This window comes from Microcaecilia unicolor, chromosome 10 (genome assembly GCF_901765095.1).
Source record: "Microcaecilia unicolor chromosome 10, aMicUni1.1, whole genome shotgun sequence".
Classification (NCBI taxonomy): Eukaryota; Metazoa; Chordata; class Amphibia; order Gymnophiona; family Siphonopidae; genus Microcaecilia; species Microcaecilia unicolor.
This window is the reverse complement of record NC_044040.1, coordinates 5,531,184-5,545,103: the sequence shown is the minus strand read 5'-3', so window position 1 is coordinate 5,545,103 and position 13,920 is coordinate 5,531,184. Positions and strand designations below refer to the sequence as shown.

At 46.2% G+C, this 13,920-nt stretch overlaps 1 protein-coding gene across 2 annotated transcripts in view; it reads right to left on the bottom strand.

The window, feature by feature from the left end:
* FRMD4A (FERM domain containing 4A) overlaps positions 1-13,920 on the bottom strand; it is a 362,260-nt gene that overhangs the window by 112,345 nt on the left and 235,995 nt on the right. For both annotated transcript variants that reach the window (XM_030216141.1, XM_030216142.1), the window contains exons 10-11: positions 6,639-6,696; positions 3,241-3,327 (exon numbers count right to left, since the gene is read on the bottom strand). In XM_030216141.1, coding sequence (XP_030072001.1) covers positions 3,241-3,327; positions 6,639-6,696 — 145 coding nt within the window. The remainder of the gene's footprint in view (positions 1-3,240; positions 3,328-6,638; positions 6,697-13,920) is intronic.

Genomic DNA, 13,920 nt, shown 5'->3' with positions numbered 1-13,920 from the left:
TTCAAAGCGGTTTACATATATTCAGGTACTTATTTTGTACCAGGGGCAATGGAGGGTTAAGTGACTTGCCCAGAGTCACAAGGAGCTGCAGTGGGAATTGAACCCAGTTCCCCAGAATCAGAGTCCGCTGCACTAACCACTAGGCTACTCCTCCACTAGCAACATTCCATGTAGAAGCCTGCCCTTGCAGATCACCAATTCGGCCGTGCAGGCCTCTGTTTCTGTGAGTTAAGGGCAGGCTTCTACATGGAATGTTGCTAGTGGAATAGCAACATTCCATGTAGAATCTCAATTAGTAGCAACAGAATCTCAATAGTAGCAACATTCCATCTAGAATTTCAAATAGGGAAAGGAAAATGGGACTTGATATACCACCTTTCTGAGGTTTTTGCAACTACATTCAAAGAGGTTTACATAGTATATACAGGTACTTATTTGTACCTCCGAATGTTGCATTTAACTAGCTATGCATAGACCGGCACCAGAAACCCGGAAATTTAAAGTAGGTGCCCGGATATGGCTCTGAATTGAATTTGTGGGTTTAACTCTGGCAGAGGTCAGCAAAAACGCTGATGACCAGTGCCTGAATATTGGGCCCATAACGAATACATTTTGGATTGATGATGCATTCAGAGCTGAGAGGGCGGAGCTGGGTGTGCTGAGCGTGAAACCCAGGTCTCTGATGCACTAGTGCAAGCGACCAGCCCGCCAAGGGCCTTTGCTTGACAGGACAGGAGGTTAGCTGAACACTTCCCCTACACAATACCGACAGCAAAACAGTTTCTGGAGCTCGAACTATGCAGCTTTGGAGTTCATGACCGCACTTGCGACTAATATTGACAGTATATTACAGCATTTCAGTTCCAAGACCAGCAGCTTCTATGGAGCAGGCAGTGAAAGGATGGTTACATGAAGAGTTAGAGACACACTGAAAGGCCCCTCCCCAGTCTCCCAAACCTTTAAACAAAGGAAGAGAGGGAATGGAGACACACATGGACCCATCACCCTGAATAAACTCTGTCTATGCACAAGAGCAGGAGAAGGCAGGTGTCAGTGTGGCACTAGTCAGTCAGCTCACGTAGGTACCTTGGCTGCTGCATTTGGCTGAAGAGTTCCTTCACTACTGCTGCTCCCAACACATCCAGAGCTTACTGCATACTTCCCATCTCACCCAATTCTCATTGCACTCTCTTCCATCTCACCCAGTACCCACTGCACCCTCTTCCCATCTCACCCACTGCACCCTCTTCCCATCTCACCCAGTGCCCACTGCACCCTCTTCCCATCTCACCCAGTGCCAACTGCACCCTCTTCCCATCTCACCCAGTGCCCACTGCATCCTCTTCCCATCTTACCCAGTGCCCATTGCACCCTCTTCCCATCTCACTCACTGCTCACTACACCCTCTTCCCATCTCATCTAGAGCCCACTGCACCCTCTTCCCATCTCACCCAGTGCCCACTGCACCCTCTTCCCATCTCACCCACTAAAACAAGCGTGCATGGCGCAACTGAGAAAAGCAGGGTAGGCAATGCGGCAAGACCAGCGTGGGACCAATGCTTCAGCTGGCCATGGGTTGGGGACCCCCGCCAAACGAGGGGCTCCAGAGCCAATTTTTTTTTGGGGGGGGGGGCAGCCCAGGCCCCTGTAACCCTCTGTAGCTACACCACTGCTTCTTTGTGTCACAGCCTTCCTGGCATCACCCTCTCTTTGCTTAAACATTAGTAAATCTGGGCTTTCTTTTAGGTGTTCCGATGCCATGCCGCATCCAGAATCCATTAGAGAATACTAGAACAACCTGGCATCAGTGGACCTTACATGTACAGCCCCCGCAGTTACACCAGCCATAGGCCAGGATTGACTGCAGGCACCCAAATGTGGCAGGTACCTGTAATGGAAGTGAATTTTAAAGATTGTTTTCAACTCTGTCTTTGCCCGAAAGTAACTTTTCTTGTAAATACAAAAAACAAGTTGGAAAGCAGAAGATAAGACACAGCTCTAACTAATTTGGTATGTGAAGGGGAGGATGACATTTGTTTTCGGAAGTCCAGCTTGGCCACCTGGGCTTGGGAAAGCATGTGACCACGTTCCCACAGATCTAAGCAGAGAAGCATTCTGTAATATTCCTTAGAAGCATTCTGTAACTTTCCTTAGCTCTGGGCATGGGCTCAGAGTCTAATAAAAAGAGAGGGCTTGTCACAGCAGAGTGGGAGCTCACCTGGGAGTAACGTACGGACTGCGCAGAGGATCTGTTCCTGGTCTAAAGCTCCTGGCTCTCGCTGTGAACCGGGCCCCCCTCCCATCTGATGTTAAGAGCCTGGATGATGTAAGGATCAGTGATGTTGTATGTATGTATTATTGCTTCTTTTCCTGGTCTAAGAACTCTTTGCATTGCTTAGATGTAGAGATCAGTGATGTAATGATTGTTTATACAGCTAATCATTGTATATATCTTAATCATTGTAGAATTTAGCTCCTCTAATAAAGGTTTTCATTTGCTTATTACGAATCCAAAAGAATCCACAGTAGTCTGTGTCAGTGAGACAGGCTGTAAATTCATACCCAGTACCCACGTAATGTACAAGATTCTGTGCATGTAAGTGGCAAACCCACCCAGGCCTCTCTCATGCTCCGCCCCTCTTGCATTTACGTGCTACGCTGCTTACACATGCTCTTACAGAACGGTACCTAGACGCTTTGCTGCCATTTGCACGCATGCAAGTGTTCGCTGACTTGCGAAAGTTCAGTATTCTGTGCGCAGAAGGCCCCGTTCTAGAAATCGCCCTGTTATTCCTAATGTTGGTCCCAGCGGAAGTGGGGGGAGGGTAAAGGGGAAGGGCAGTGAACTGGACTTTGGCAGCTTACATAGTAATGCAGAAAGAAATGTATCGGACCTTATAGTATAACATACTAACATAACATAGTAGATGATGGCAGCTAAAGACATGTACGGTCTATCCAGTCTGCCCAACAAGATGAACAAAGAATCTGGCTGCTAAGTGTTTTGCTTTGCTCTGAGGGGAATCTGAACCATGCACCCCTCAATGTCAAGTGCTCTAACCACTAAGTTACTCTACATGGGTTCTGCCAGGTTTCTGTGGGAGCTAGAGGTGACCCTTCACTACCCAGAGCTGCATAACCTCTCCTAATGGATAGTAGCTCAGTGTGCCAACATCCTCCAAGCTCTCCACCCCAATCGATGCATTTCACCTTGTAGAAATCTTGAAAAAGGCCACTCACCTTCCTTGGTTTCACTTTGTCATGGTAGTCATACTGAAAAATCCCTTTATAGCTCAGTCCTAACCACCAAGGAATCCCCTGCTTGTCCTATAAGGGAAGAAAGAAAGAGAGAGAGAGAGAGAGAGAGCAGTGCTGCCCATGAGAACACTTTTTCCTTTTCACGCCCTTCCTCAGAAATCCTGAAATTACATCTGGCTTCAGGGCTCTGAGTTTGGCAGAAACACCAGGCTGGTGCTGGATTACAGCATTCCAGAAGCCCTAGAGTTAGCAAAACTCAACAGCCATCAAGCCATCTCCTCTGCCAGTCAAGGGTTTACAAAGGCATGCTGAGCATTAATGGATGTTTTGAAATGCAATGCAGACTTCTTTCATTAAGTCCAGTGGAACACCCAGTAAAAAGCACCGGTAAAGGACCCTCATAGGGAAAGAGCAGAACTGTTGTGGTGAATGACTCAAGGGAAATTCAGCTCTTCAACCATACCTCAGCCACTCACTGGGGACCTGTCCTAGGGTCGCTTCCCTTTGAAACTCAGTTTGCAACTCCTGGGAACAACAGGAGCCTGACAAGCAGTTTTTAATTGTCCCCTACATGAATTAAGCTAAGAGCAGTGTCTATTTTTCAAAGCTGGTTTCTGGTACCCTCTGCTGCACCCACCAACTACAGGGATGTGTATTTGTTTGAAACAACCTGGGAAATTGCAATGTTTCATATCATTTTTACTCTGAAATGATAGGAGAACCCCCCAAATTTCAGGTTTTTCCGGTGCGGTTAACAGTGTGCATAATGGCCCTGAAATGGACATAACAACAACAACAACAACAACAAAAAGAGCAGAATTAAACCCCTAACGGCCCACAAAACAGAAATAAAACAAAGGGGTAGACCAATGTGATTCCAAAGCAATGTTTTTAGTTAAGAGTTTTTACTGTATTTATGTTATTTTACAGAAAAATATATGCTTGACTCCTGAGGCAGGCGCATCAGGAGCCGAAACGCAGGATTGGCGTCGAGTTACTTTTAGCCATTCCTCATCAATAATCCCACTGGTCTACCCCTTTCTTCTATTCAATAAAACAAAACAAAATTTTAAAAAATGCCAAACAACATGGTAAATGAAACAAAACTTTTTTTTTTTTTTGCCTGCACAACCGCTACTGGTAGCCACACCTACAGTAAGAGTGATGGCATCTGTCTAGCTACAACCGGGAGGCGGGGGAGGGGAAGGATGACCACAGTGCAACTCTCAGCGCCATTGTCCAAGCTCATGTCTTACTGCTTTTTCTTATCCTTTGTCTGTAGGAGTTTTGGGCCCGATATTCAAAGGATTTATGCTCCCAACTTTGACAGTTATGGGCCTAAATTGGCCTCTTTGAAAATTTACTAGGGTTGAGTGCCTTCATTTATACTCAAAATTTCACTAACCTCCTAAATTGAGCAGCATAAAAAAATGGGTGAAAAACAGGGCTGGATTTAGGACAGAGCTTAGCACCGATTTTCAGCACTATGCTCATAAATCTAGGGGAAGACCCATGCGATTACTGATGAGTAATGGCTAGCCTAAATTTTATAAGCATAGATTTTAAACTCCTAAATTAAGATGGATTTTGAGCTGAAATCTTTGGCTCTTAAGTTTAACTGAAAACAGATCACAAAGGATCCCTTTTACAAAATGGCATTAAGCTGTAACCACAAATATTTTTGCAGGACGTCTCTGATCTGCACTGTAGTGATGCTTCAGAATGCATGAGGGAGGAACATGAGGGAAGATACTGAGGTCAGACAGTAAAGTAGAGAAGTGGATTGAAATTTTGTTGACTATTTTGGGAATGTTTTGATCATTTTGATTATATAATGCTATTAATTTACGTTATTGCTTTATCATAGATATTTCTGCATCATGGGGTGAATTCTATTTATGGTGCCAAAAAAAATCGGCACAGAAATAAACTGTGCTTAACGCTACAGACCTTGCCTAAAGTTAGGCATGGCAGTGGCATAACCAGTATGGAGCCTGGGCCCCCGTAGATTTGCCCCTGGACCCCCCTGCCGACGGCCCTCTCGAACACCCCCTCCTGTCGCCAATCCGCCGTCGCATACCTTTGCTGGCGGGGGACCATAACCTCCGCCAGCCGAACTGAGGTCCTCTTCTTCCCAATCCCGCGCAAGGCTTCGTTCTAGTCTGATTTCCTGCACGTTGTACAGACTAGAACGTCAGACTAGAAAGAAGCCTTGCGCGGGACTGGGAAGAAGTCAGAGGACCTTGGCTTGGCTGGCGGGGGCTGGGGTCCCCCGCCAACAAAGGTAGGCGACGGCGGGTTGGCGGCGGGAGGGGGGGTTGAGAGGGTCGGCGGCGGGTGGGGGTCAAAGTTGGTGGCGGGGGGTTCGGCAATGGCTGGGGGGGTCAAAGTTGGTGGCGTGGGGGGGGGGGGTTCAGCAATGACGGGGGGGTCAAAGTTGGTGGCGTGGGGGGGGTTCAGCAATGGCGGGGTGGGGGTCGGCGGCACCGGGGGGGGGCTAAAATGTGCCTCCTCACCTTGGGCTCTGGACCCCCCTCCCGCCGAAGTCTAGCTATGCCCCTGAGGCACGGTTTATAGAATACGGGTAGCACCCGTTTCTACGACTAAAATCTGCTGTAAATCCCCGTGTCTAACTTAGTGGTCCTTTTAAAAAGGAGCACTAGCATTTACGCTAAACGCTAGAGATGCTCATATATTACTCTGGGTGTCTCTAGTGTTTACAACGCGCTAATCATTACTGCAACACTAAAAACATTAGCGTGCCTTTATTAAAAAAAACCCTTAGGCGCGAATCGGGCATATTCTATAACAGTGCGCATAATGTTTAGGAACATTCATGACCCGCTCATGCCCCTCCCATGGCCACACCCCTTTTTGAGATCTGCACGTTAGAATTTACGCGCACCACTTTAGAGAATACGCTTAGAAAGTTGCATGTGTAAATTCTAATTAGTGCTGATAATTGCTCGTTACTGGTCGATTGCCTTGTTAACCAATTAAGTTGCCCATGCAACTCTAACCGCCATATAAACAATCTGGGGCATGTGTATGATGTTATGTAACTCTGCACTACCCCTGGTGAGGGTGGAGACTGGGGGAAGGGATTTTTATAGGTTTCTATGTATTAATTATGCTGTTGTAAATTGTATTTCTTATTAAGTTACTGTAAACTGCTTTAGGTTGCTTTTTTTTTTTTTTTTTTTTTGCTAAATATTCACAAGCAACATCCAGACAAGGAGATCTGAGAAACAACAGCCCCTTACTACAGAGTTAATAAGCACATTTGCTTATCCTGCGTGCTGAAAAGTTTGGCAGGTGTCAGTATTCTGCACAAGTTCTCTCTCCAATATATGCAGGGAATCTGCCCCAGCCCAGCGTACCTTCACTGCGTAATAATGCACGCCATACGTCGGAAGGGATTCCACAACACTTATATAACTAAAAGAAAAGAAAAGAAAAATCAGGAATGAAACCAGCAAAGCACAGATCACACTACAACATTGGGTTCATCAACACAATATTGCCTTTCTGCTACTCTGGGGCGAACATTCAGCCGGCGGTCCTGAGTGTTTTGCTGACCACTGCTGGCATTATTTCTAGATATTCAATGCCAGGCCATGTCCGAGCTTACGTAAGAACATAAGAGTAGCCATACTGGGTCAGACTAATGGTCCATCTAGCCCAGTATCCTGCTTCCAATAGTGGCCAATCCTGGCAGAATCCCAAAGAGCAACAAGATCCGGAACCCCAAAGAGTAAAAAGATTCCGGAACCTCAAAGAGTAGTAAGATTCCGGAACCCCAAAGAGTAACAAGATTCCGGAACCCCAAAGTGTAGTAAGATTCCAGGCTACCAATCCCAGGGCAAGCAGTGGCTTCCCCCATGTCAATTTCAATAACCGCCTAAGGGCTTTTCCTCCAGGAACTTGTCCAAACCCTTTTTTAAACCCAGATACACTAACCGCTGTTACCGCATCCTCCGGCAATGAGTTCCAGAGCTGGCTAACTCATAGCTGGTTAAGTCGATATTCAGCACTTTACCAGCTGTGGGTTAATGCATAAAGATAGGATTGACTTTTATGCAGTTAACTTGGCCAGTTAAGTACTGAATATTGGCACTTTACTGGCCAAGTGCTGACTCCACCCCCATAACGCCCCCCCAAATAGCCAGTTTTCATTTAGGAACTAGCCGCTCTAATTTTCATAGCAACACCCAGTTAAGTGCTGCTGAAAATGAGAGGATAGCCCAGAACAAGCAATGTAACCGGTCAGTGGCCGTTTCTGGCCAGTTAAGTTGTATTGAATATTGACCCCTTTGTTTTTACCTTCTCTCTGGGATGTTAATTTTTTTTTCACATTCCTATATTTCTGATTAATATATATATATATATATCGATATATCTATATACTGAGTTACCACATTATTTAATACACACTTATAAGGAGGAACATATAAAATCATAAGATCCACACAAACATTATAATGAATATGTGGAGGGGCATTTTCGAAAGGGATGTCCAAGTTGCGATTTGGACGTCCTTGCAAAACAGTGAAATCCAGGGGCAGGGAAACCCTTTTTTTCGAAACAAGATGGACGTCCATCTTTTGTTTTGAAAATATTGCCAGAGACTTCCAAATCCTTAAATTTGGACGCCCCTAGACATGGACGTTTCTGACTTTCGACGATTTTTGAAACCAAAGACGTCCATGTCAAAAGCGGCCAAATGCAAGCCATTTGGTTGTGGGAGGAGCCAGCATTTGTAGTGCACTGGTCCCCCTGACAAGCCAGGACAGCAACCGGGCACCCTAGGAGGCACTGCAATGGACTTCATAAATTGCTCCCAGGTACATAGCTCCCTTACCTTGTGTGCTGAGTCCCCCAAAACCCACTACCCACAACTGTACACCACTACTATAGCCCTTAAGGGTGAAGGGGGGGACACCTATATATGGGTACAGTGGGTTTCTGGTGGGTTTTGGAGAGCTCGCTGCTCCCTTCACAAATGTAACAGGTAGGGGGGTATGGGCCTGGGTCCGCCTGTCTGAAGTGCACGGCACCCACTAAAACTGCTCCAGGGACCTGCATGCGCTGTGATGGACCTGAGTATGACATCTAAGGCTGGCACAACATATTTTGAAAGATGTTTTTTTGAGGGTGGGAGGGGTTTAGTGACCACTGAGGGAGTAATGGGAGGTCATCCCCGATTCTCTCCAGTGGTCATCTGGTCATTTTGGGCGTGCCTTAGTCGTAAGAAAAACAGGTCCGGGTGAAAACGTCCAAGTGTTTGTCAGGGACGTCCTTGTTTTTTTCGATTATGGGTCAAAGACGTCTAAGTGTTAGGCATGCCCAAGTCCTGCCTTTGCTATGCCTCCGACACGCCCCCTTGAACTTTGGACGTCCTTGCGACGGAGTGCAGTTGAAGACGTCCTAAATCGAGCTTCGATTATACCGATTTGGACGTCCCTGGGAGAAGGACGTCCATCTTCCGATTTATGTCGAAAGATGGACGTCCTTCTCTTTCGAAAATGAGCCCAATAGAATCCCAATTTTTCTGGCAGTACATATACATGATGAGGGTGATTTCCAGTGGGCTGTAGTGGCCCGAAGGCTTGTGGGTACAAACTCCCTGTGGAGCGTCCTCTTCTGACAATCCCGTCACCTGTGTCGCTGCCAGTTTTCATTTAACCTGCCCACTCTTTGGGTGTAAAGAACGCAGGCTTGAGGATTTGAAAAGTAAGTCCCCACAGGTGCTTTCCTGGACCTGCCTCCACTTTTTCCCTAGCACTGTCTCTTTCCTTAAAGTGAAAATTATGTGTGCTGTTGGCAGTGTGCATATTTTCCCCCACTGAGGAACTATTGGGGGGGGGGGGGGGTGCTTCTGAGGCCAGCCATGTGGTTACCCATGGACATCCCTCTGAAAATTGACCTATAAATATACATGGAGTCCTTTACTAGCAGTCCAAGTTAAAGCCATTTATTCCATTTCGGGACAATTCTATAACACAGGTGTTAATATTTACCTACCCCTAATGTGTGAAAAGATTTAAAATTCCACCCAAGAGCTATTCTGTAACTAAATACCCATGTAACTTAAACAGCATGTAATTGTAAGGTGATGCACACATGGGTAGGGCTCAAACTTAAGAACAAAAGCATTGCCATACTGGGACAGACCAAAAGTCCATCAAGCCCAGCATTCTGTTTCCAGCAGTGGCCAGTTCAGGTTACAAGTACCTGGCAATATCCCCAAACAGTACAATACATTTTATGCTGCTTCCACTTTTTGTTGGAATTAACTAAAAGGGATGGAACGACTTCCCTATGAGGAAAGGCTAAGACGGTTAGGGCTTTTCGGCTTGGAGAAAAGGCGGCTGAGGGGTGATATGATAGAAGTCTACAAGATAACGAGTGGAGTAGAGCAGACAGATGTGAAGCGTTTGTTTACACTTTCAAACAACAACAAAACCAGGGGACACAAGATGAAGCTAGAATATGGTAGATTTAAAACAAATAGGAGAAAGTTTTTCTTTACTCAGCGTGTAGTTGGACTCTGGAACTTGTTACCGGAGAATGTGGTGGCAGTGGCTGGCCTTACAGAGTTTAAGGGGGGTTTGGACACATTCCTGAAAGAAAAGTCCATTGAACATTATTAAAAACATTTTTTTTTTGGGGGGGGGGGGGGTTTGCTGGGTTCTTGAAGCCTGGATTGGCCGCTGTCAGAGACAGGGTGCTGGGCTTGATGGACCCTTGGTCTTTTCCCAGTATGGCGGTGCTTATGTGCTAACTAGATTAGAACTATGCAAAATATTTTTTCAATTTAAAGACAAATTATTCTTGCAACGATCGGGGGCAACATTTGCTCCAACATTAGCCAATTTGTTTATGGCGGCGTTTGAAGATCGATGGCTGCGCCATTCTCCTTTCCAGTCTAAGATTGGCATCTGGCATCTCTTCATAGAAGATGTTTTTTTATTATGGCTTGGGAGTGCGGAGGACTTAACAGATTTCTACACGTGGCTCAACCAGTGGCGTAGCTACGAGGGGCCACAGGGGCCTGGGCCCTTGTAGATTTGGCCCTGGACCCCCCTGCCAATGACCCTCTCGACCCCCCCTCTGGCCATCAACCCTCCCCCACCGCCATCGCCGTGGGCTACCTTTGCTGGCGGGGGACCCCAATCCCCGCCAGCCGAGGTCCTCTTCTTCCCGCGAAGGCTTCGTTCTGTTGTACGTGCAGGACGTCAGAAACAGAACAAAGCCTTAGCAGGAAGAAGAGGACCTCGGCTGGCGGGGATTGGGGTCACCCAACAGCAAAGGTAGCCCACGGCGAAGGGGGAGGGTTGGCGGCGGGAGGGGGGGTCGAGAGGGTCGGCGGCAGGGGTCGTCAAAGTTGTTGTTGGTGGTGGCGGCAGCGGCGGGTCGGCAATGGCAGGGGGGGGGGGTCGGCGGCACCGGGGGGGGGGGGGGCTAAAATGTGCCCCCTCACCTCGGGCTCTGGACCCCCTCCTGCCGAAGTCTGGCTATAATTTACTCTGTCGTGGTCATATACCAGGATACATTTCTTGGATGTTGAAGTGCAATTAACACATCGGACGTTTACCACCAAAGTATTTATGAAACCAACAGATAATAACACGTTTCTGGAGTAATGGTAGTTGCCATCCAAGGGCGCTACTCGAGAGTCTCCCTTTTTCACAGCTTCTCCGCGTCAAAAGAATTTGCACATCAGTTGATAATTATAAGACATAGGCACAACAGTTTAGTGAAAAACTGACACAAGGAAAATACCCGCAAAAAGTGTTGAGGAGGGGTTATTGTAGGGCGAAGTACGGAACTCCTATTACAAGAGAAGCGAAAAGAAGTAGATGAGGATCCCACAATGACATTCGTCATGAGATTTGCCCCGGGAGGTGAAGCAGCAGCAAACATTATAAGGCATCATTGGGACGTGATGAAGTCACACCCCCTGTCTGTGGAACATCATCTAAGGACGGCATTTTCACGGTCGAGAAATTTGAAAGAAATATTGAGCCCAGCACAATTGCCAGAAGTTGATGCAGCCGTCTCAGAATCAAAGACTTGGACATTTTAAATGCAAGAAAGTACATTGCAAGACTTGTGATTTAACACAGGAGGCAGCTAGCTTTATACACAATGGCCGGCTTTATAAGTTGCTACTACTACTTATCATTTCTATAGCGCTACTAGACGTACGCAGCGCTGTACACTTGAACATGAAGAGACAGTCCCTGCTCAACAGAGCTTACAATCTAATTAGGCCAGACAAATAGGACAAACAAGAGATAAGGGAATATTAAAGTGAGGATGATAAAATAAGGGTTCTGAACAAGTGAATAAGGGTTAGGAGTAAAAAAGCAGCATCAAAAAGGTGGGCTTTTAGCTTAGATTTAAAGATGGCCAGAGATGGAGCTTGACGTACCGGCTCAGGAAGTCTATTCCAGGCATATGGTGCAGCAAGATAAAAGGAAGGGAGTCTGGAGTTAGCAGTGGAGGAGAAGGGTGTAGATAAGAGAGATTTACCCAGTGAACGGAGTTCCCGGGGAGGAATGTAGGGAGAGATGAGAGTGGAGAGGTACTGAGGAGCTGCAGAGTGAATGCACTTATAGGTCAACAAGAGGAGTTTGAACTGTATGCGGAAACGGATAGGAAGCCAGTGAAGTGACTTGAGGAGAGGGCTAATATGAGAATACGACACTGGCAGAATATTAATCGTGCAGCAGAATTTTAAGTTGAGACACCACGCCACATGCCGCACTTTAGGGATTATATACTACATACGCTGCCCATGTAATAAGGTCTATATAGGGAAATCGACAAGATCGTTGCATGCAAGAATGACCGAACATCGTTCAAGACTAATAACTCAAAATTTAGGGGCTCCGCTTGTTCACCATTGCATACAAAACGGCCATTCTGTTGATACTTTAAAGTGTATGGTGATTGATCAGATTTCTCCAGCGCCAAGGGGTGGTGATTACAACAGAAAATCGTTACAGAGAGAAACCTTTTGGATTTATCATTTAAATACTCTTGAACATATGTACATTGGGGGTGTTTCATCTAATCGGATTTAGACACCCAGAAGTGCATAGAGAGATCAGCTCTTTCCGGCTGAGCCGGTACAATTACGACGCTGCCGTCATAATGCGTTTCTTGACACACGGCGACAGGAAGGCAATAAAATAGTAAGACTGGTAGCCAAGGCTATATGTGAATGGGACTATTCGACACAAGCTGTAGGCTAATAATTTTCTTCATTTTGTTTATTATTGCAGGTCCGGTGCTATGACTCCCCCTTGACAAAACTTGGATAGTGAAACAGTCACCTGTCGGGGAATATGAGCACACCGGCAGACACAGATAAGTGTTCCTTAGCCGTCAGCATAAACAGTATTAACTAAATGATTATTTGTGTAAAGTATAGAGCGAATTAAGTTCTACACATTAAGGAAAGGTGGGGGGGGGGGGGGGAGTCTGTGATTAAAAAAACGCACACGAGCAGAGGTTCACCGTATGGGTGAAGTGAAATCGGCCATGGTGATTATACGAGACTCTTCCCTTATAATCACACAAGTGTTTGAAAATTACTCCAAGTGAGTGCTCTACTTTCTTTAGTTTTGTATGTATCCTAGAAATAAGCAGTGGATTTTCCCCAAGTTCCTCTTAATAATGGCTTATGGACTTTTCTTTTAGGAAGTTAGCCAAACCTTTTTTAAACCCTGCTAAGCTAACTGCTTTTACCACATTCTCTGGCAACGAATTCCAGAGTTTAATTAGATGTTGAGTGAAGAAATATTTTCTCCAATTCATTTTAAATTTACTACTTTGTAGCTTCATTGTGTGCCCCCTAGTCCTAGTATTTTTGGAAAGAGTAAAACAAACAATTCACGTCTACCCGTCCCACTCTACTAGTTATAGAATACTGTAAGTTATCTGCACACTTAGGAGCTAATACTAATACCAGCTCTATGGCAGTCAGAAGCGCTCAAGCCTAAATGTTAGGTGCATATATACCCGGTTAGGTTTGTATTCTATATAGGAAAGAAGGGTTGAATAGGCCCCTACAAGCACCTTGTTATAGAACCTGCTCTCTTTATGCACATAAATTAGTATGCACTGTTTGTAAATGACCCCCTAAACATATACATTTCCACACTCATACTGAAGTTGTGCTAATGGTGTTGATGCTCATAACTTTCAAGTAGAACCCAACCGAAACCAGGATCTTCAGTTTCTGCTGAAACCAAATCTGTAACCAAAATTGGTCACTTGGTTTCAGCCAAAACCGAAGATGAAAATGCTCCCCACTCGACCAAAAAGTACCCCCCTCCCAGACCCACCCACCAGCAGCAGTCCCCTTCCAAACTCAACCCTTAGCGGCAGCCCACCTCACAACCCACGCCTCCCCAGTGGCAGCCCCCTCCTGGGCTGTTAATGGGTAGCGGAAACAGGAACAATCCCCACTCGCTCCTGCGCATGGCTGGTTCCTCCTTCAAAATGGCTCCTGGGACTTCCAGTGGTAGTTTCACGAGACTGCCGCAAGATGTCCTGGCAGCCATATTGAGATTGGAACCGGCATAAGCAGGAGCAATCTCAATATGGCTGACAGAACCTCTTGCGGCAGTCTCGTGAGACTGCAGCTGG